This window comes from Arachis stenosperma, chromosome 4, assembly GCF_014773155.1.
Source record: "Arachis stenosperma cultivar V10309 chromosome 4, arast.V10309.gnm1.PFL2, whole genome shotgun sequence".
NCBI lineage: Eukaryota > Viridiplantae > Streptophyta > Magnoliopsida > Fabales > Fabaceae > Arachis > Arachis stenosperma.
Genome location: NC_080380.1, coordinates 1055567 through 1080371, shown reverse-complemented (window position 1 = coordinate 1080371; position 24805 = coordinate 1055567). Strand labels below are relative to the sequence as shown.

Sequence of the window (24805 nt, the reverse complement as noted above, 5' to 3'; positions counted from 1 at the left end):
TCCTAGTTTAGTTTTTTGTAGTTGTTGATATCTATTTTTAGAAACTTATTTTATTGAACATTAGGATTCTTTTTAAAGAACTATTTCAAAAGTTTTATTTAGAAAAAAAAATCCACGACAATATGTAAAACATTTGAAATAAATCTCTAATAAATTAACCAACTTGGATTGGTCAAGTGGTCAGCTCAGTTGTTCGCTTAAGTGTTGGGAGTTCGAATTCCGCCTTGTGCATGCAGCAGCCCATTGGCCAGCGGCAGACCCTTAAATAGAGCTCAGATCTGCAACGGATTAGTCCTTGATCTGTCGGGTTGAGGGATACCGTGGCAACAAAAAAAATCTCTAATAAATTTTATTTTAATATATATGCTAGGGGAACATAATGTATCTTATTTCATAGTTTAATTTTGAAATTCTTTTTTACCTACTTTTAAGAATTAAATTTACTATTAATGAACTTTAGAACTTTTTTAAAGATATAATGTAAATGTTATTGTAAATGTCCTTTTAATATAGATGTTATTGTAAATGTTATTATAATGTAAATTTATTATATTATTTCTTTTAACTAAATCAGTTAAAAAGACTTTATATAAAAAAATTAAAATATTATAGCCTTGTTAATATAAATGTCATTGATTAATTTATTTTTTATTTTAATAGAGGGCTTGCCTTCTGTTTTCTAAACGAGTTAGCCACACCTTTTTACCATTATACGCCATTTTCCCTTACTTGATGGAGGTTAGATTTGGCTCTTCTAACCTCTTTTGTCCCATTAGCACCATGCTTGTCAAGATTAGGCTCTTTAACTCAGACAAAAAAACCCAAATTACAAGTGTGCAAAAGGATGAAACTATCACACACTGTTTCTTACATGACAATTAGAATATACACTCAAAGATATATTCTAACACTAGACATTTTTACTAAACTTATTGAAAGAATGAAAAAGAAGGATTGATATGTTTTTGAAGAAAGCTAATACTTGCAACTACTTATATAACTTATTGAAATTTGTCATACTATATCTCCTTTACAATGTAAACAATTTAATTATAGACATATATTATTTATATTATGTCCGACTTCCTTTTACACATATCTCATTTACCGTATAAATAAGATATGTTTACCATGTAACTCCTTACATATTCCATTTATACTCGTTTTATGTGTTTAAATTGTGACTTACAATAAACAAGATTTGTTCATAAATAAATTATTTACACTGTAAACGAAATAAGTAATAAGATACAAAACGGTAAATTGTATCCAAGTTACCTATACCCGTAAATAAAATATTTATTTTTAAAAAAATCCTAAGATCTCAACAAGAGGCAGACATCCAAAACCTATGTAATAATGGATACAACACTAAAATCTACAATAAACTATTTTACATTTTTAAATGTAAAAAGATTTATAATAGATACATGTTATTCACGACAGGTAGGGCAAGTTTGCTGGTTATGGTCCAACTTTGTAATGGATCTCCTTTTATATCATCAAAGAATCAAGTTTTCATAAATGGGAGACAAAAAACTAAAGAAAGCCTCACGTTGTTAAGGTTAGAACATGTAAATATTTACATAAGTTAGGTATATGGATACAACTTATCACAAATAATGACAAGACGAAAACACGACCCTCGTGTTTGCAATGTAGCAATTGCTCAGTATTGGTACACCCACTCGCCTTTCATAAGCAATCTTGGGGAAGATCATTCGCCAATATCTTGCTTGCTCTGAGGCACTACATTTTCACACCCCAAAATAGATGGTATTCCCAAAACTGTCATTCCAGAAAACATCACAAGCTGCCCTCCAATTCCTCAAACCTTTGGGCGATTGCATCCTGCTGTTTCCCTTTGTAGACTTGTGTCAATGATTGTATTGCATTGCATATCATCACTTTCTTTCTGTCTGTAATGATTTTATCTTGAACATCAAGCTCACCCTCAACCGATGAGCACAGTCCCTTGAACCAATCTTCAAGGATCAATGCTTTCTAAAATAATATAAAATTAACTCATGGTAAATTTTCATCAGACATCAATGATTATTTGAAAGCGTAATAATACTATTATCTGCATCTATTTCAGACAACCAGATGAATGATAGAACTCATACATCTATACCTCAAGTTGGACCATATAACTGAATCCATCAAGATTGTTACACATGTAGATAACCAATAACTGACGTAAAACTTCCTAAACGTGGCAGTTTGTCATTTGAGTTAAAAACTATAGTAGAAGAGATTAACTATTTTTTACAGTCCACTTCAATGATTATTACCACTTTCATGACTATGTCTCCCATAGTTTTGGTCAGCAAAGAAATCGGGGGTTTATGCTCTATTTCTTTAAACGAATCTAAAGCAATCCCTTGAGATGGGAGGTTATAGGCTTCTGCCAAACTGCAGTTGTCCTGCAAGAACAGCAATTTCAGACTAAATAGATATTATGCCTTCCCTGTTTAAACATTGTTGGGATCACCTATACAATGATTGTACCCCGGTGTTTGTTTGTGTTTGGCTGGGTGTTCTCTTTCTCCTGACATAAATCAGAGGCAATGGTGGTTTGCGAACTGATTAGTAAAATGTCAGCCAAGATGTGTTTCAACACTGACAATACTTTTGGATGGTTTTTCTTGGATTGGTTTCTGTGCCTCTGATTCCGGCCAGTTTTAGTTCTATCTTGGTTTTTATTATTATTCTTCTGGTTGTGTGTAATTTGATTGTTGCTCTGCCCCTCCTTTTGGGATTTCTTTCATTCACAACTAAAGTACCTGGGCAGTGATATTGAACTGGACAGGATGACTGATGCAGTGTGACCTACCTATAGTTAAGTGAGAGTGGATTGGATTGGCTATGAATGTAAACTGGTATCCACATCAATCCTCATAACTCATCTGCACTGCAACAGAAATTGCAAAATATGAGTTGCTGCCATTGTGACAAACACAACCCTCCACAACAACCATGCTGAGCTTATAAGGTCTCTCCTTGAAATTAATACATGCTTCCTCATAACTCCTACTTTGAGGTTCACTTTTGGGTGGGACTTAGAATGGGATGTGATGTTGCATCCCATTGCATCAAATCAAGTTTTCCAACAGAAGAACAGGTGAGAAGGTAAATCCCATCTGCAGGCCCCATCATTATTTTCATCAATACAGATAAATAGCTAACCAGCAGAAGCCTTAATGATGCTCTCTCCTTTTCAATAAATCTGAGAAACTGTCCTCGTAATGCATGACATTATATATGACTTGTGGGGCAAGTAAGACCCATGAAATATCAGTTACTACCTAGGTTCATTCCAACATCTTCAACTGCAACATAGTAATTAGGGTTTTTATCTTTTTCTTAAGAACATGGTTTCAGACATATGCTTCTCTTTTTACTCTTTCAACAAGACATTGGTTTCCTAGAATAGCAATCACAGGTGTAACAACTTTTTTTTCATGTTAGTTGATGGAGAACCATGTGTCAAAAATAGCAAATAACCTTGCTGTTTCAACATTAAAACACATTCCTAGGAAAAATTTCAGCAGGAAAACACAAATTAAACACCTACAATATAGAACCACAACACACAGCAAAAAGCTGTCTCACTAGAATTAGAAGACATCATTGTGTCCTATAAATAGAAGTTTCCAACAAAGCTGTCTCACTGAACTCAGCTACATGAATCAGAAGAGGTCTGCCTCCTATAATAAATCATGTCCAGCTTCAAATAATTGCAAACTAAACCTCTTGCAAAAAGACAGCAAACAAAATTTTATTTGTGTTTTCAAGTCTATTGTAGTTAATGTGCTTGATGTATCATGTATCAAGTACCATATTCTTGTAGTAATTTTAGTTTTCAAGCGTTATTCTTAATTTCAATTTAGTGTATATGCAACTAACTTTCACTTTCATACAATTTTGTCTCTACATTGCATTTTAAAAAATCAAAAAGAAAAAAGAAAGTACACCGTAACAATTAACATATTATCAATATATATTTTTTGTAAATGATATCAACTAATAGAAACATTAATCACAATAAAATACTTACCTGAACTAAAAAATCTTTCAACTGATCATCATCCGTGCTTGATGTAAAGCTTAGAACATGTAACATTGTCAAGGTAAGCTGCAAGAGCAAATTGAGGAATTCAATTCCAACAACATGGAAAAAACATAACAGAACAATGTTGTCATTCCATTAATAAACCACTGAAAAAAAGGGTAAGAATACCTAGTCGGCAGTTTTAACCAAGGTTCTGAAAATCGAACCAAATATTGAACCGTTCAAGTTATTGGTTTAGGGGTTTAGAGGTTTGACCAATTTAACCAGGGTACAACCGTATTATCCGGACTATAATAAAACAATATATTTGTATATTCAATTATATATATTAGGTTATAAATAAGGATAAAAATTTAAGATAATAAGTTACTAAAATAATGAGAACCTTTTAAATGTAATTCAAACTATTGATTTGACAATTTGTTAGAACTCAAATAGCACTGTTGATATATTTTTAAGTACATCTAATATATATTTTGGTAGAGGTCTCATGTATATTTAAGTAAATAGTTTTTGATCCATCAAAAATAAAACAAACAAAAATATAGCTTTTGATTGGTTTTGGTCGGTGTTCATGATTGTTTTTTCTTTTCTCGAGTTGATTTTTAATAGTTGTTTTAAAAGAGAAAGGAAAGTAATATTGATAAAAGGGCATATGTCCAAGAAGACATGAACCACAAGACATTAGAAAACCCTAACTCTTTTTAGCAACATCTACTTGGTTACTTGCTTTATTCTACTTCCTCTGCTATGCCAGGATTCTCTATGATTCATCAATCCTTCCCTTGAACATTGTTTTTGGACACAAACTGCCAAACCAGACAGTTTCTGGGTAAGCGGTTCCCAATTTTTGGCCCCTTTTTTTTTTAGCTCTAGTTCTGGTTTATGATTTGGACAGTTTGATTACTGTCCAAACCAGACTGGTCACAGGTTCCCCACAAAAACTGGTTTGACCTGCCGGTTCAGTATGGTTTTCAAAACATTGGTTCTAACTGCCTTGCTAGATGGGATAGGACAGCAGCGACAACTGTGATAACCAAATATAGAATGGCTATTTTGCTATCTCAATCATAATTTAGAATTCTATTAATACCATGAGTTTAAATTTGTATATAAAGCACAACTCTGTGGTTGCTATCTCATAATCATAATTCTGAATATTCAGAACTCTACTAATACCATGAATTTTTTTAAATTTTAACCATTAGATAGTACTTTTCTGTTTTAAACTCAAGATATATGCCAAAATTAATTCCATTTTCCTCCCAAAAGTAAATGCCAAGAAAAATGTCAAAAACAAAGATTGAACTCAAATTATCTCATTCCAGAGTTATAGCAGAAGCCCTGTATAAATGTGAAAAACAAACTAGTGAAGAAACAGCTACACCTAGACATTTGATGCACAACCACCATAGTGTAAATTAAACCATTAAAAATATTTAAATCCACATGGAATTGATGGATATGAAGTAGGACCTGTTTTTGTAATGAAACCCTATACTTGAAATTTGATGGCCCCGAAATTTGGTCCTGACCTATATTCTCCATTACATCCTCCACACATTGCACAATATCCGAGAAGGATGGGCCATAATCTGGTAAACATGAAAGAAAGAGTTATTTTCAACTGATGACTTCAAGTTGAAAATTGTCTGAATAAAGGGCCTGATTAAAAACAGGTTGAAATTAGGCTTTGTGTATGTATATTCACCGTCAAAATTGACAAGACTTAAAAAAAAAAAAATTGCAGATATTGTATGTATTTTTTCTTTCATCAAAATTTTAGAATTTCATACACAGCACATTAAATATATAATTCAGGGTCATCCATTTTAGAATTTTAATGGAACAATTTTGATTCAACCATCAATACATTATCTTAGGAAAATTAGCGTAAGATAATAATTACATTTTATTACTTAATATTTAAGAAGTGTCTAACAGTTTATGATGTAACCTTTCTTACTTTCGGTCAAAAACATTAGTGTAGACGATTAATGGAAATTGATGATAAGAAAACATTATACCATGCACTGACGCAGGCACAGCCAATGCAGCTGCAGCTTGTATTCTGATCTTATAATTTGATGATTCGCGTAATAATTGCAGAAGAACACCATAGACATCGGAAGCCCTACACACAAACAAAAAAATATAATTTTCCACTACATTTCTGTAACAGATATATCACAGACGAATTATATATTCACAAGGAGGGCATACAGAAAACAATACTTTTGTTGTATTTCACAAGGTTGCATAATTCTATAGCTACATACATGAAATCAACTGTTATAGTTACATATCTGAAACCAGGGTTTGCAGAATAACTTGGTCAAATTTACTCAATCCACACACCCACATTCTTTAGTAAATAGTAGCGAATAAAATATATTCATATAAAAAAATTATTGTAGTAATTTATTTGTAGTAAAGACTTCATCATCCATGCAATGGTGTTATTGACTTTGGAAAGCTTGGTTAAACCTTCAGAGTATATTACATCAGGAAAGTTAAACATTGTGATGGAAAGGTGAGAATACACCTGTGTCTTTGTTTTGATCTATCAAAACTTTAAAGTGTGCATTCAAATTGACCATCACATGTAATATCATATGCATGTCAACAAAATTTTAAGAGGCAAATATGATGCCGCGTCTTTACCAGTCCATATCTTGCAAACTTAAGGTCTCGTTCAGGAATAGATTGCCTAGAGCATGGCAAACGTTCCACTGAACCTGTCACACAGATACTCGAAGTTAGGAAAAAGATAACACACATTGCTGACAACAAATAAAACTTGCAATCAAATTGTGACAATGTAATTATTGTACCTTAACATTCCCTGTAATAACACAAGAAATGAGTGCCTTAACTATCCTTTCCAATCTGCAATAATTTTCATGATAATCCAATTGGTAATGGTTCGAATTAGACCTTTGACACTTGATGAGATTCTGACTGCAAGAATATCCTTCAGTCCTTGGGCCAAGATGGTCCATTGACATGTCTTGAAATCTTGATGTTGAACATTTAAAGATTCTTGAAATATATCCAAGAGCCCTAACTGCGTTAGATTTTACCTAGTATTGAGAAAAAGAAGGAATTGATCAAAAACAAAGAATGATTGGACAACTGCATCTGATGGTGTCCATTATGAACATAGAATTAAAGAAGTATTTAACAATATCTATATTATAGCTTAGAATATCTCACATCATATCTAATTTAACATAGATTAAGATTCTAGTATTATTAAATAGGGTTTGGTATATTTCTTTTTCTATCAAACCCTATCGCATTTCATTGGACAACTGTATATAATTGCGTCTGTTAGAATAGAAGTATTCAATAATATAATATATCTTAGAATATCACACATCATGTCTTTATTTAACTGGGATCAAGATTCAAGTATTATCAAATAGGTTTTGGTGCCTTTCTCCCTATCGCATTTGATTATATCAACGTATTTGTAGCCTTTCACTCATCTCTTTCTCTCCTATATAAAACCCAGTCTCAGCCGTATCATATAATCCACTGTGCAAAATGGTTAAAAAAACCACACTTTATCACAAATTCATCACCGAAGAAGAATGGAAATCGACTTACAGAAAATAAATCAACCCACCTTGTCTCCATCCTCAGTAAGATGCAAAGCACATTCACTTAAAGATACAATCAATTTGAGGTTAGAATTTGAACCTGCATCAAAGATTAAAATAAAAGAAAGCAAGGAGCAATGTAAATAGATTACCAAAAAGAAGACAGCAAATGGTTGAATATTCAATCACACAAGCAAAATTAAACTCACCCATATGTTCCAAGCTAACTGTGTGACGAATAGCATCACAAATATTTGCCAAAGCCCACGAAGCTGTAATCCTCACCTAATTTAAAAAAATAGAAAATAAAAAATAAGGGAAAAAAAAAACTGAGTTCCTGCTTAGATAACTAAACTTGGTACAACAATGTAAGTAGTTAGGCCAATCTTACTGAGATTAGGGTATGACAAGTGTTAATCTCAACAGCATGGATAAACCTGTCAAGTACCTCTGCACTACAGAGAACATACAAACTTTTTAGCTAATCTAAGGAATTGAATATGAAATATTAAGAACTAAGATACCATAAGATTAGTACTACTTCTACGAGTTTCAGTACAACCTCTGACAAACTTGAGGAAAACATGAAACAACACCAATAGCTCGACAGGCAGAAGACCTCACCGATGGAACATCATCATTTATAGCAGCATTGATCTACAAAATGTTTATAAGAGAGACGTTAATTCATAACAAAAAAAGGAATTAAATATGGCATTGAGTGTGATAACTTACTAAAGAAGACAAAATGAAGCCTTGCTTCTCCATAGTGAATGAGATGAACACCGAAGAAGTCATCCCCGCAAAACATGTAATGGATGCAGCTCTCACCTTTCAAGTGGAAGAAACAAAAGACAATAAATATGGAGAATGCTAGCAATAGCACAAGCTCTTGCTACTGAGATCGACACTGAGCTTACCCATGGTGTATGCTTTGTAATCCTAGCTTTAGTTATGAATTATAATGCCTCATAACTTGGGGATAGTGTCAAAAATCATGTGATGCATTTACTGAACATTAAGTACCAATCTTATTTCCAAACTTTATCACATCCTTGCATGACATGACATCAATCTTACCTACAAATTAGTAAATACTATTATGCCTAGCCCATTTTTTAGATGTTTGCCTTGCTGTTACAACCCAAAGTATCTAATTCGGTACTTCCTTTACCTTTTCTCTCTACACCTTCAGTTTCTTGTTCGCGTATAAAGTTGGATATCCTAGTCATAGCATTTAGTATTCCTGTTCATTTAAGCAAGCCTATATTCCAAAATCTTAAATGAATCATACTCCTATGTACTAACTTTCAAATCTAAACCCTAAACAGTATATCTATCTGAAAAATGATTTTTAAAATAAATATTATTACCAGTGAAGAAGAATGACATAAGATACAAGGCATATGTTTCTCGATAGCCTCACACCATTCATGAATCCCACATTCAGATGCCTCAGAATTTACTACATCATCATCTTTGCCTTCTGATTCATACAATGGAGCAGATGACACTTTCTTCCCCCTTATGAAATCAGACGCAAATGGAATATCCGCCAACTTATCATCCGAAAGATCTTCTGTTCCTTGAAATCCAGATAACGCACGAAGACACTCATCCAAAACCTTAAAAGTTATAAAAGATTTATGGATACCCAGTATTGATGGTAGTTATCATAGCATTAAAGCAAAATCAGCTATAGTATACCATGGCCAGTAAGAAACATATTTGTAATAAAGTATCCTATTCTATCAAGGAATTTTAAAAGCATTTATATCATGTAAAGAACTCATGCCACACCAAACAAAGAGGTGCTTTTAACAACAACTAAGACATGTTCTAGTAGGAAGGGTCTCACTGCATGAATCAATGTTATTGTTACTATAAAAAATTATCATAACATGTAAATCTTTTCAGTTTCACCTATAGTGTTCCTAGGTTTCCCTCTACCATTGAACTACCCTTCATCTAATACACTCTCCTTGTTTAGGACAAGGAGATTTTCTTCTTAGAAACAAGAATATCACATAATATTACTATTGTAGAGTAATAAATACACTCTCAATTTGCCCCACTCATAACACACACATCAGGGAAGATAGCCTTGTGTGGCCTCCTACAACTAGTCATTGGTATTAATCATGTTAAGCATAGTTGTCCATATAAAAGATTTGACTTTAGAGGGAGCTTTGGACTTCCAAATGGGTTTATCAAGATGGAAATAACTTATGTTGGAGGAATGAGTAAGAAATTGGAAGAAGGATTTACAACTAAAATTACTGAAGGAGTCGAGATCATATCCTTTTGTCAGGATTAGAAGTCAAAGGAAAACCATCAAAGGGACCTAATACAATCAAAAGCTCAAAAGATTCTCTATCATTAAGGTTATGAAAAGTGGAAGTTCCAATAGAAAGTGGAGTCATGTGAAACGTAAAAGGACTGAATAGGAGAATCATGTTCGGAAGAATAGATGATAATGACATGGAAAGGCTAGTTTTGAAGAGGTATCTCCTATCCAACGGTTTGAAAGTAAGGTAACCTTGAGAAATGAATTTCCAAGGGCTAGAAGGAGTAGCGCAAGTAACGGCGTTAGCATCCCACCCATTCCTGTCCATACTATATTTACTTATGATAACTTGATGCAAAGACATTGAGATTCTAATGGAAATACCAGAGCCATTATGCCACCCAAAAAAAAATGTTCTTACTTCTTAGACACAATAAGCCAAGACCTAAGCCTCCATTTTTAGGACAACAACAAACTTCCCGATTCGCCAAGTGGACCCTCTACAAATCCAAAGTGCCATACCAAAGTAAGTCCCTCAATCTTTACAGCCATGTTCGCCACTCCCACTGGAATACGGAACAACAATAAGTAAAGAGCAATACTTGAGAGGCAAGACTGATAGAGAGTGATGTGACCACCTAGAGAGAAGTAGGGCAGTAGGCTCTTTCCGAATTGCCAACCGTTAGAAACCTTCTCTAAAACAGGACCCCAAAAAGAGATATATTTACGATTTCAACCCATCAAAACACCTAGATAAACAAGAGGACACTCCAAAACAGGGAATCCAACCAAAGACGCTAAATCAGAAGGTCCTGAGGAGTTCTATTAATCCCAGCTATAACATTTTTGAGCATATTGATCTTTAAACCATAAGCACACTCAATTGAAAAATAGAGAGAACATTTAAAACGCTCGCCCTATCAATTTCCAGGAACAAGATGGTGCCATCAGCAAATTGTAAATGGATCTCTACTTGGACTGAGTTCCACCCATACCTGGTGAATTGCCAAGTTATGAATGGACTCATAGCATGCAGTCATGCAGTCATGCAGTCATGCACTTTACTTATTTATCCTAAAATCTCATAATTATTATATCAATAGATTAGTGACTCCAAGCTTTCTACCATACCATAAACATTTGTGTGGAATTGAAATAGTCTTCTATTAAAGAAATCACTTCTCTCAAATGGAAAACAAAGTAGATGCTCAATTCATACAGAACGTATTTGAAATTAAATTTTTCCCAACTAGGGGAACCTGGTTACTTGGATCAGACAATGCAATAGTATCCTAAAAACAATACCGTAATGAACAAAAGAACTACATAATTTGGTAAACATGAACACAAATAAACAACAGAATTCCTTGTCTACAGCACATAAACATTTTGATTTATATTTTTGGTTACTGAACTATAAGACAAACAGAAAGGAACTAAAGGATGAGTCACTGAAGGATTTAAGAAGAATAAAGGCAAAATGAGTAATAGAAAACTTGCCACCTTAATAGCAGCTGCAAGAACTTTTTCACTAACAAATGCAGTAGGAGAACCACCATGTTCACTTGACTTCCTTGAAGATATTTCAGGGTATCCAAAACTAAGGAACCCAGACACAATTGCAGAAACTCGTTCCCAACAAGCAGTGACTATGCTGGGGTAATTGTGGCAAACAGCCTTCAGTGCCTGCAGAAGATCATACTGAATCAGCTACCATGATATGTCAACTTATTCTTGAAATATCAATAATGAAACACATCAACTAATTAACTATTGGTTTGAACTTTCCACTCAGCTTAGTGTAACTGTGTAACTAATCATGACAAATAGCAAGTGACCAAATTAGATTGAAGAATAAAGCACATTACAGTTTGCATTTACAAGCTTAATCATCAAATTTGCAGTACTGTGTACACCATCTAATTTCAGCAGCCACTCCCAGAATAAACCATCATTAAAGATAACAGTTACATTATTTTTTAAACAACATAAATTTGTCCAAAGTATGTAAGAGTACAAGAATGGAGGAGAATAGGCACACAGGTCAGACAAACTTTGACAACTACGTGCACCATCACATCACCTTACAACCAAATCAGCAATATATGTCGAAAATGTATATTAGCTAACAAGATTACCTGAAGTGCCTCAAGGCAAATGGTTGGGCAGCTCCATTGCAATGAATACTCAAATAACATAAAGAGAACACCTGACTTCTTTTCATTTTTAATATAACCTGAACAATGGCCAACAATTATTTACTTTAAGTCAAACCAATAAATATCAACAGCCTGACAACAATTATCAGTCAACACAACCAATAATATTTTGTAGCTAAACATGTGCTCCAAAGAAAAAGTTTATCGAATTAGAATGCTACTAGTATAGCACTAAGAAGTGGTACTGCAGATATTGTCACTAGTGAACATGAAGAAAAACAAATCATATGAGGAAAACTTAAGGGACATGCTTATATCTTGTCATGAGAGCATGTACTTGAAAGTGTAGACACAATAGTAGTTGATTAATACTCTGCCATAGGTATGCAAACAAATCAAGACTACAATTCTAAGTTCTAACACTCTCCTCAAGCTGAAGCACAAAGATAATAAGCATTAAGCTTGTTTGATGTAATGGGAATTTATAAAAATAATGTTCTGAAATAATGCCACATATAATCATTGAGTAGGAAGTTTACAAGTACCACCCCCACTGGTACCACCCCAGTGGGGTGGTTGAATCTGCACTATCCAGTCTGTCACACACATCAAGCAAAAGAATGTATGTCTGCATCTATTTCTTCTTTTTTCTGTCCATTCTCCAATTATCTATTGACCAATAAATGGTTCATTTCTTCTGTGTCTCTGACTGTCTCTGTTTCCCCTTTATTTCCCATTTTTGTTTTTTAATTTCAGTAATGCTCTGTACCTTTCTTATCTAATTCTATTTCTGTTCGCTTCACTTATAGTTTTCAGCTCTGCTCTCTGTGAGGAGATTCAGTTCCAATTCACTCGCCATTCAATTTAGTTCTTCATTAATCATTTCTATTTTACTTCTCCATTTTGTGTTTGTTTCTCTTTAATTTTTTCATTTCTATTATTCTATTCTTGAATCTTTTGAACTTGGCTTTCAGTTCTCCATCAAGATCATAATGTCAAACCTATACCTCCAGCTAGAAAACAATCTGTTGAGGCTCCACCAGCAGGTGATCACACAAAGGGAAGAGGCATGTTAACCATCATGATTGCTACCTTTTCCCTTTAGAAAGTAAGAGACGGATGCATTCCAAATTTGAAAAACTTAAAGTAAGTTGTTTCTAGTCATTTAGCTAGGAGATGGATTAAGGCAACAAGCAACAACAAAGCCTTATCCCATTAAGTAGGGTCGTTGTTAGGGATATGGTTTTTATGAGGTGCTCAGTGTCTTATTTCAAGAAGTATCGGATACTTGATGTTGTATTTAAGAGTGGTTCTTTCATTTCCTTAAGTAACAATGGTAAAGAGTCAGGTTGTCGGAGGCATGGAAAGGACTAGCTATAGGCTGGATAAAGGTAAATGCCAAATTCTAATAGCCAATAACCAGGTGGCTACCCTAGGTCAGTATCGATAGAATGAAGCCAAATTCTAATGATGGTATAATAAAACTTACTCTTAAGTTTTAAAGGTATTTTTTTCATTACATATAAATCTTGAAGCACTACATCTGACCTCGCTTGAATCCTATAGTTTACATCATCTTCTATCTCTCCATGGTCTTGTATAACACAACCAAGATACTAAAATCTCTTGATCTGTGATATGATATTTTCTCCGATTTCCTCTTCTATTTTAAAGTTCCCTCTTACTGGGCTGAACTTACATTTCATATACTCCGTCTTAATAGGACTTGTGCATAAACCATATATTTACCAAAGCTTGTCTCCACAGTTCTAACTTCCCATTGAATATTCCTCGATTCTCCCATAAAAACAATGTCATCAAAGCATGACCATGGTATAGGTTCCTAGATATGTTCAATAAGCACCTCCAAGTATGGACTTAGAGATGACCTTTTGTGTAATCCTACACCAATGGAAAATTCCTCTACTACACCACCTAAGGTTCTCATACAAGTTGTATCCTTATCTTACATGTCCTTAATTGTACAAATATATGTAATTTTTACTCCCTTCTCCAAAATTTTCTATAAGACTTCTCTTGGTTCCCTATCATATAACTTTTTCCAACTCAATGAAGACCATAAATAATTCCTTCTTGTTGCCCTTATTCCTTTGTAATTTCCATAATTTTGTATGTCCTCCAATATCTTCCTTCATTCAATTAACATCTTAGGCTTTAAAATCTCATTAAAAAGCTTGGTTGACCAACAAATGTCTTTCCCTCCTAACTCTTTCCAAACATCAATCGGTATATTGTCCGAACCCATTGATCTACAATTCTACATCTGGTTTTAAGAGATTCTGAAATCGCAAACTTATTTCTATAAATTACAAAGGCATTTGGGATCTTGAAGAAGCTCCTCATGGAATCAAGAGTGAACCCTACATTTTAAGAGAATGCGAATTGACTTCTTGCACTTTCCAGAATATGCAAATTAACCATTCTTTTAATTTTTCTACAATTTGTTAATGAAAATAGCACACATTCGAGAAAAAATAACCAGTTGTGCATTTAGGAACATTCAGGGTAATTGATTTGGAAATGACCTGGAGTGTAAGAGAGCATACACTTATTTGATTAACATGCACATTAACAAAAATGCACAATGTTGATTTGCGCTGTTGTAAAATGCAGAAGAACAAATGTGCATAACTTATAATTCAAGGTGAAGCGCCTTTCTCCTTTCATTTTATATAACATTAAGCATTAAAGCAAATTACTTTTGATATCAAAGAACTATCTAGATCTACCTGAAGAAACCTCCTCATAAAGCATCTTCCGCACTTCAGTTGATGATGAGGAACATAGAGCTAGAGTCAAGCAACCAACAGCAGCAGCCTACTATTACATTTGAGTGTTATATATAGATGTTACTGCACCAGAGGGGAGAAGAGAAGTATGAACAATCACTCAAAGGAAAAACTAACCAATAGACTACTCTGGTCACTTTTAAATTGAAATCCCTCTCTTATCCTTGTTCTAACAGATGTCACAACAGTAGCCAACAAATTTGGTGGCATTCTTGAATATCTGAAAAAGCAACAAACTTTGTTCAATACCAATTTTTCATGAAGAGCAATAGATAAGAAATAGAAAATCTTGGCTCAACAGCAAAAGAAGCCTTCAGACCAGATCCACAGTCTATCATGAGTAGGCACCACATGTTTTTCATACACCATATGGATGTTCAGAATCTCATCTATGTATATAAACATGAAATATTGGCAAAAAAAAAAAAAATTTCTTCAAAGAATCTCATCTAATATCAAATGCTATATCTATGGCATAATTAACACCCATGACATTTTCCAAGTATGCAGGTTACACAAGGCTATGTTCCCTAATATGTGTGTTACTTTTGCAATGTCTTGGGGCTGATATTTTATAGAATATTTTGTTTGGTATCTTTGGTGAGTGTTGGGTGTTCCTTACAACCGTAGATTAGTTTTTCTGGAAGACAACCTCTGTGGCAATGTGCACTATACACCATTGTTCAAATATTTGGTTGGACTGCAATTAATGCACCTACGATGATGGATTTTCAGACAAGCAAGTTTTATGGGATACAATTTGTAGTTTAACCTCTATTTGGTGTAAGGCCCAAGGTCTTCTTTAGAAGAATGTCCTTTAAGACATGAGAGATTGAAAAGGTATGCTTTAATAATATCCTTTTTCTTTCCTGGTTTCTCTTAACTACACATATGTTACGTAGTCGGTCCCATGCCTGGATAAAAAAGAGGGTTGTGTTAGACCCTTGACAATCAACATAAAAGTTTGTCGAATCTTCATGACATGGACCAAAGACAATAGTGCACTAAGGCTAGTCATTGCCTAGAAGCAACGCGTTGTATGGTTCGAGTATAATGTCAAATGAATAATGGCCGCTGCATCAATGCCTCGGTGTAGTGCAAAATGTACAAGGATTACCATGTTTTTGTCAACAGATGAGAACAAACAAACTAGTTCACAAAGGTAAAGGAAAGGTAAAAGATAATAAATGTAAAGATAAAGGCAACAGAATGTTGCAGTTTGGGAAATGGAATGTATGCACGCTTATAGGAAAATATATGACAAGGAGAATGATCAACATAATGTGCCTACAAGAAACAAAGTCGGTGAGGACAAAGGCAGAGGAGGTGGATACTTCCTAGTTTAAACTTTGGTATACAGGAAAGATGAACAATAAAAATGGAGTAAGTATTATCGTGGATAAACAGTGCAAGAAGAATGTGGTAGATGTTAAGAGAAAGAGCGGTCGAATCATTGCAATAAAACTTGTGGTCGAAGGAGAGACCTTTTATGTGATTTGCACCTATGCACCACAAGTGGGTTTGGGAGAAACACCATAAGACAAGTTTTTTGGAGGACCTAGAAAGTTGAATTCAAGATATACTGTCGAGAGATAAGATTTTCTTGGATAGAGACTTAAATAAACACGTTGAAAAAGATGTGATTGGATACAAAGAAATCCATGGGGGGGTCATGGTTTTAGTGTTGTCGAAGATATCTCGAAGTCCATATCTTTCCGCATTAGCTTTAGAAGTGCTTACTAAACATATTGAAGTACGTGTACCAGGTGCATGCTTTTCACCAATAGCATCGTCCCTATGGGAGAATCAAGATAAGATTTAAATCATAAACTAGATTTTTGGAGGGAAGCCTTAGAGGTGAATGGTTTGCCCACAAGCCATAGTAAAATAAAATATATGAAATGTAAATTCGACACAAGGAGGGAAACACTAACAAAGAAGTGAAAATTGGAAAAAGCACCGTATCATAAGTAGAGAGATTTATGTGAACCATAGAATTCAAGTGGAGTTATGTGACAAAACATTACCTTTAATACTTCAAAGTAAATTTTATCTCACTACCATTATACCAGCTATGTTATATAGAACAAAACGGGAAAGAATGAGCATAAGCATAAGCAAAAGCTTAGTGCTCAGAGATGAGAAAGCTTATATGGATTTGTGGCCAAACATGTATGGACAGAATAAAGGACAAATATAGAAGAGAAAGTTGAAAAGCATCTATTCTTAAAAAGATCGTAGAATCTCATCATAGATAGTTTGGATATGTGGAGAAAATATAGGCAGTACATCCAGTTAGAAGGGTGGATTCAGATGAAAGATAGACAAGTAGCAAAAAGTAGAAGATTTAAAAAGACCATACACAACAGTTAGAGAGCACAGTTGAAATATTATTCATCTCTTCTTTTATATAAAACCATTGCACGCATCCCCCCCCCCCCCCCAACAAAAAAAAAATCTTTTTCATGTCCAACTATTTCTACAGTACTCCTCTGATTTTAACAAGGTAACTATGCAAATATAGATTAAAACAACTGACTTGACAAAATTCTTATTTGGCCTCCCACTTTCATCATCCTATTTCAGTTTTTCAACCCCAATGCATTTTAAATGAGACCAAAGAAAATGACTAACTCCAAAATAACAGTATCAAACACCACGAAAAGCAAGAAACAAAATTGAAAGATTATCCCACTACAAATAAAACCAAAAACAGAAGGGAAACTTAAGATTGCAACTTCAACTGAAAAGTCCAAATAAATTGTATTGGAACAGAGGAACATACGGTGTAGATAATATCACAAGCCGAAGAATCTTGAACAACAAAGCCAGCAGTTTACCATGGGCCTCTTGCTGTATTGAGAACAAAATACCTACAAAATATAAATAAGGACACAAGTATAAATAGATAAGAAAAAGTTATTCATGGAAAAGTAAAGAGCAAAAAAATCAGCACAACACAAAAAAAAAAAATTTAAAACACAGCCTAAGTCAGTTAAATTTCTCAATTTCTGTCGGTACCTCTATGAAGTTCCAGTAAAATCTGCCCAAGGGAACTTGAAAGAGCTGTAAAAGATCCAAATTTGCTAGAATCCTTATATTCTGCTACTTGCAAGAAGATGGAAGAAAGACCATCCAGCATGGCCACTAGTGTGGATGCAGATGCCATTCGCACCTACATAACATTGACAACCTTCTCTAAGCTGGTAATAACTATAACAAGAACAACAATATCATAGAAGAAGTCTAAAACCTAAATGTATTATAGCAGAAAAATGCCAGAAAACTACGATATTGAAAATTGTGTTGGGCTAAAACTAACAGATGAGATGAATGCATATCAAAAGTATATGCAGCTACACTCAAATATAATTATATAAAATAGAGCTATTACCTTCAAACATGGATCAAATAACAAGCATGTCATTAAAGTTGCATCACGCTTCCTATGAATATGAAAAACTAAAAATTTAGTATTTTGAATATTGAAAGAAAATAGCAAAGTCAAATAGAGAGAAAAATATAATGGAAGTTCAATTTAAGAAAGGAAGGAGAATCCTTTGGTCATACCTTGGTTGTAGCACATCACTAGTTGGTAAAAGCAGGGACCATTGCATAGAGAAAGATTTAGAATCCGCTTGACAAAGGTCCTTCCAAACAATACCAAATTGTAATCCATAATTTAGCACACCAAAATAGTAATAAGGCTTAAATTATTCTCTCGGTCCTTATAGTTTAAAAGTTTGTAATTAAATCCCTATATTAGATAAAAATTTTCAATTAGATCCTCTCAAATTATCTTTTGTTAGAAAATACAAAATATTTTTGGAATAGACGTTTTTGCGTTTGACGTAGGATGAATTATGGAATATTCTAAAAGCAAATATTATAAGACTATTGCATTTTTCTAAAAAATAACTAGTAAAGATCAAATTACAAATTTTTATCTAATATAGGGACCTAATTACAAACTTTTAAACTATAAGGACCTACTTAAAAATTTAGTAAAGCTATAGATACTAATAGAATAATTGAACCCAATAATAATAGTAATAGTAATAATATAATAAATGTGACTCGTTACAAAAAATAAATTGAAAAAGAGGGGGGGGGGGGAATAGAAAGTCAATAATTGCCCATCATTGGTTCTAGAGGAAATATGTTCAAGATCTATCCCACTTATGTGTTCTTGAGCAAGAAAGGGGCAAAGTGAATAAAAAAAAGAAACATATAGGTTTGATATGACAAATCTTATTCCCCCTCTCTCTCTTGTGCATATTAAAACATTAATTGTATTACAAGTCCTAAGTTGATCAAAGATACGGCCTCTATGATCCTTCTCTATGGAGAAATGCTCACATCTTTAATTAACTCTTGGGTCAAGTTAGACACACTCGTTCTAATATGATATCAAAGTCTATCCAAACCAATGTTAGTTGGGTCACCCCGAAATGTCCAATCCTGCAACCTTCACACTCTAGAAGTCTGGTCCTAGGTGTGAGAGTTTATTACAAGCTCCATGTCAATCAAAGATATAGCCTTTTTTGTTTCTGTAAGTGTAAGCCAACTCTCTCCTCTTAAGCTAGATTTTGAGGTTGAGTTCAGACCATTCAATTCTAATATAGTATCAAAGTTGATGAATCCAATGTAGTTGGGTCACCCGCAAATGTCTAGTCCTGCAAACTTCACACTCTAAATATCCAATCCTAGGCGTAAGGGGTTTTACTACAAGTCTCATGTCGAACAAAGATATGGCTTCTGGTCTTTATAAGTGTGACCCAACCCTCACCTCTTGGGCTAGTTTTTTATGGTTGAATTAAACCCAATCAATTCTAATGAAATTAATCAGAAGCAATTACTTTTCATGCCCCATCTTGTATTATTCTTTCTTCATTTTAATGATATTTTTCTTTTATCTTTTCCACACACCTGCACTCCTCGTGCAGTTTGGTTCCATTTAAACAAAAGCAAGATTTTACCACCTCTACAATAAGATGAGTTCATAATATAAAATAATTATAACATTAACATGATTTGACAAACATTCAAACTTTTTACTTCAAATAACAATCTCTAGCAACACAAACTTATCAGTTCATTAAGGAAAGAAGAAATATATAGTACTTTTCATTTTTACGACAACAAATAAATAGAATTTCACCCAAAACAATCCGGATATAAAATTTCTACATCTTATGCTACTAAAAAAGATTGCTTTCTGAAACTAATGCTGCAGAAAGCAAGTTTAAAGAAAAATTCAAAAGAATCCAAATTTGAGGAATTGGCTTCATAGTGAGTTTGGACTAGTTTGTTTTGGGATAATAATAGGTTATTTATCTATCACTCAAGTTTCGAATATAATGAAAGTTCCAACAAAGATTATCCCAAAATTCAATGATATATCTCCCCTTTGTTTCCTAGCCATTATGGATAATGGGCCCAAAATACTTACAATAGTACGAAAATAGGTCAAACATTGGTTCTATATTCAACAAAGCTATTGTATTATGAATTCTGTTAAATCAAGTACTTACCACTAGACCAAAAAAATATTTTTAGTTAGGGTGCAACTCATTTTACTTAAACTCACTTGGCCATTACCAAGTGTCATGGTCTGATTTGACATCAACCATATATGGGCCTTGTAAGGTAGGATCCTAGCCTATTGCCAACAATCCCTCCACTCTGAAACATGTCAAAGTCATGCTATCCAAGAATCAAGCCTCCAACCCAATCTAAATCCAACCTAATCCGGGTCTTGCCAAAGGTAGAATGTTAGCCTCCAACTTACATCCCTCTCCCCCAGTACCTGCATCCGATACTTGGGCATTACCTGATAACCAAACTCATGGCGTTGATTCTAATACCACTTATAGGAGCCAAAAAGCTATTAGTTAGGGCACAACTTTTTCTACTTAAATTAGTTGGCTATTACCAAGTGCCAAGCTATAATTCAACTCTAACCTTGCGGCCTTGTCATGGCAGGGTGCTAGCCCATTGCCAACGAAATCTTTGCATTCTCTTTTACCAATTCTACGGTTTGTCGGATAGGAATAGGCATGTGGCCATTTTTCAGTGTAAAGCAACGTTAGAAGAATTACCAAATATTTCAAGTGATTTGAAAGTTGAATTTCATTCATAGTTTCTTATCTGGCTAGCTTTTTCTTCCCTTTTGTGGTCCATTTGTACCCCTACTTGCAAATTTCTATCTTCTCAATAGAACTCCTCTTTTATCCAACACAACTTTTCTAGCAAAGCTTTGAATTTGAAAATTGGGCAAAATAAACTTCAGATCTTCACTCTTAATTATTGAAGTTCTAATAAATTTACCTTAGAAAGTTGAGTAGGAAAAAAAGATGGAATTTACAAGCATCACCCTTCAAGATTTAGGTTTTCATATATAACTTTTTATTCTTATTGTTTGGGGGGGGGGGGGGGGGGGACCTTTCCAATCTCATATATTCACAATACAAAGGTTGCATCACAATAGTTTTGAAATTTACCTGTATACAAATGAGGGCAGCCACTCTAACCCTTGAGTTCAGTGTTCCACCGCTCTCTTTTGCTGATCCATCGCCATCACTAAAATCTGAATCTGAAGATGTAAAATTAACAGCAAAAGATTCACTATCTGACATATTTTGAGAATCCCAAGCTCTACTCAGCTTCATTTTTGAACACTCTCGCTTGCGCAAGTGTGGAGGCCTATAGGCAGTACGATTCGACCTGTTCACTTGTTCCCAGCTTGCCCGTGGACTCTCTGCATTACATTCCTTCTCCCCACGACCAATAAGAACCGGTGTACTTGGTGTTAGACCACAAAGTCCATATGTTAAGAACATTTGCAGAACGGCAACAAAAACCGACACCTAGAAAAAGAATCCATATGTCAAATTTAATAGGAATAAAAACACATTAATTTGTACTTCATAGTTCATATCAAAATAAAATGTCTTGACTTACATGATCAGAAACAGAGCATTTAGAATCAGTGAGGATCAAATGAAGACAGCTTAGAAAAGATTCATAAAACCTGCAAATAAGATACATCAACTTGTAAGAAATAACAAGCTGCCTAAGCATTATTATCTGCCAGTTTCATCACTGCCTCTGTCAATCACACCCACATGCACACACATGCAAAGGCTGACTTTTTTTAAAAACTGAAAGCAACTCTACCAACGGAAAAAAAAAATGAAAAACACAAAAACAAAGCTATGAAGCTTCTACATATCATACTTCGTAAAAGTCTTCTCAGCAAATGGGTTACCTGGACATCACATTATCTTCCACAAATGAACTTTTTTGTGCCAAGAAATCCATTGTTTTCCTCACCACCTATGTCAAAATAGATCATTCATAATATTTTGCTTGAATTAATAACTTAAAACAAAAATAGAAAGAAAGACTAAAGTAATATTGCATACCTTAATCATAGATCTCCACATATCAACTGAGAAGGATGAACCAGCTCGTGAGATTGCTTTGCTGAGCATCCCAAAAGCAACAGTCTGTAATTCACAGGAACTGCTTTCTATGGATAATCTCATATCAATCTTGTCTTTGCTCATTGAATGAGGCATCAACCAAAATGCAGCTTGATAGCTAGCAATAATGTTAAGTAGAAATTTAACCAGTAATGTATCTTCAGACTGCAACCATCTTCGTTGCGATGAAGTAATAATACATCTGGCAAGGAGCAGATAAAAGCATTACTGCAGTGATAAACCTTAAACTCTCTAGGCAATATCGCATTAAGAATATGCTGGTTAGTAGTAAAAATTGAGGTAGAAATTTTCATAGATGAGCTCAATGTGTCAATTCTGTTTTGACAGCATGAAAGAACCTGAAAGCTTGCAAACATTCAATAGCAGAGATTATTCCCGCGCTACTGCGAATTCTGTTTGACTCATCGTCTATGGCAACTTTTCCAGGGAAGAGATCCAGCATCTTACTGAAAGCATTAACAACACCGGTGAAAGATGAGGGATTCACATCGAAGGAGACACCACGACATATATCATGGATCTGTAAAATCAAAATATACGAGCAAGATCACTTTCGCTTCAAGAAACATTCGCCTGTAAAATTAAATCAATCAAGAATAAAGAAGAAAAAGTGATACCAAACGTGATGTCTGAGTATAAATATGAGTACATTCTTCTTGATTTAAGCAGCTGGCGGAAACTAAAACTAGTTCCATCAGAAACAAAATGTCCGACAAAACCTAGAGAGAGAGAAATTCGAAAGAAAATATCAGGATCAGATGTAGAGCGAAGAAGAAGAGAAGGAAGGAGTGAATGAGCGAGAAGAATAGGACCTCGTGAGAGGGAAGTTCAGGGAGCGCGGATAGCAAAGTGTAGGATTGGGAGAAGATGAGGTTACGGAGCAAATCGGGTGTGGAAGAGGAAGAAGGAGGGGCCGTTAGGGTTTCATCCCTCAGCGTCAAGAACGCAGTCCTCCACAACCTGACCGGCGGCGTTGGAGCTTCCGCTGCATTTGACGCCGTTTCCGCCATCAAAAGCAGTGAGTGTAGACTGTAGAGCGAGAGATCACTCAACAGTGACAACTGCACGGTGCTTTCCAGTTTGGATAGATTTTGGAGTGGTTTTGCAAAGTTTTTATTTTTTAAAAATAGGATATGAAAATTAGTTTTTAAAAAATATTTTTAATAAGTTATATTATTTATGTTTAATAAATTATATTAAAAATAGTTTTTAATAAATATAAACAATAAGGGTAACGCTAGGGAGACAATGAAATATGTCTACAATGGCTACAATGGACCGTTTTATAAGGCCCAATTTAGTTTAATAGGATAAATTAACCCATTAATAACCCTAATCTTTTATAAATGTTTGGTTAACTATACCACAAAATTATAATTAATTACATTTTTTCCCCAAAATCCTAATAAAGGAGATTGAGGCCATTTCACTCCCAATCAATTAACCTTGCATTTGTTGAACAGAACCAAGAAGACCTCTCAGCACCGTTTTGTAAGGAAGACTCCGCAGCGCCGCAAACGCCAACCAACCGTGGCCGTCGAGAAGACCCCACCGTCACCGCCCGAGGCCGTCGAGAGAACCATGCCGTGACCGCCCGAGGACGTGGAGAACAGCCCGCCTTCATCGCCCGAGGAAGTCCGTGCCCCGCCTCTGATCAGCGCCGAAGGGAGAGCGGCGGCTGAACACCCCGCCGTCACCGACCCGGAAACCGTCCGCGCTGTGCCTTCGGTCAGAGTTGAAGGCAGAGGAGCGCTCACGACCGAAAGGAGCATTCTAGCAGTTTTACTCGCGTGGGCAACGCCATCGCCGACCAGCTGAACATCCGATCCGAGGTAATATGTCGCGTTCTCGAAGTATCTGTTAGTATCTGTAGTTATTCATTTTTTGAATGCTTATTGCTGTTGCATGTTGTGTTAGAGATAGATTTTGTTGATTATATGAGCGTTTAACCATGGTGAGAAAGCTTTGGGTGCCATTGTAGCATCCCGGAGATTGTGGGATAGGTAGTTCATTTACGTTGTTGCAATTCATGTTGATTTAACTTTAGCGCGGGAAAAGTATGAAAAAGTTTGTTCCTTTTGGTTTCATATCATTTTAAATTAATTTTTTTTCCTTTTTTGGTGTGTATCTGTGTGGACTATGTGCATCTAATTTGACGTTTTCTTGGTTGACCATTATTGAATCTTCGTTGACATTATCACGGATGGTTACTTTAGTATGATAATGGATGTTTAGTCTTGAAATTTTGATAAAGATTGGTCAATTTTCAGTACCAAATATGTTTCTCTTGTCACTGTAACCAAATAATTAACCTCTCTTTATGATATTGATATGTAATAACACTAAAAGAATTTTGTTCTC

General features: G+C 34.7%; 1 protein-coding gene across 1 annotated transcript; it reads right to left on the bottom strand.

Annotated features, from left to right (window-relative positions):
* Window positions 1–1297: 1297 nt before the first annotated feature.
* On the bottom strand, window positions 1298–23522 carry LOC130973287 (uncharacterized). Its single transcript, XM_057897749.1, has 27 exons — window positions 23257–23522; window positions 23062–23163; window positions 22783–22964; window positions 22364–22625; window positions 22207–22274; window positions 21900–21969; window positions 21440–21805; window positions 18507–18586; window positions 18331–18382; window positions 17958–18111; window positions 17722–17809; window positions 15054–15156; window positions 14877–14964; window positions 12106–12203; window positions 11471–11653; window positions 9054–9305; window positions 8416–8511; window positions 8243–8337; window positions 8072–8135; window positions 7890–7965; window positions 7707–7780; window positions 6910–7158; window positions 6740–6813; window positions 6103–6209; window positions 5552–5670; window positions 4061–4138; window positions 1298–2004 (listed from the first exon to the last, which is right to left on the bottom strand). Exons 1-27 carry the CDS (start codon window positions 23452–23454, stop codon window positions 1807–1809), a joined length of 3576 nt encoding a protein of 1191 aa, XP_057753732.1. The 5' UTR covers window positions 23455–23522; the 3' UTR covers window positions 1298–1806.
* Between the last annotated feature and the right edge of the window lie 1283 nt (window positions 23523–24805).

What these genes read in the sequence shown, in the direction of transcription:
- LOC130973287 (XM_057897749.1), bottom strand. Translation starts at nt 23,454, where the DNA reads ATGGCGGAAACGGCGTCAAATGCAGCGGAAGCTCCAACGCCGCCGGTC. An exon ending in CTGAACTTCCCTCTCACGAG is followed by an intron (nt 23,164 to 23,256) that starts GTCCTATTCTTC and finishes CTCTCTCTCTAG; the next exon opens with GTTTTGTCGGACATTTTGTT. An exon ending in GCTTCATTTTGTCTTCTTTA is followed by an intron (nt 8,338 to 8,415) that starts GTAAGTTATCAC and finishes AACATTTTGTAG; the next exon opens with ATCAATGCTGCTATAAATGA.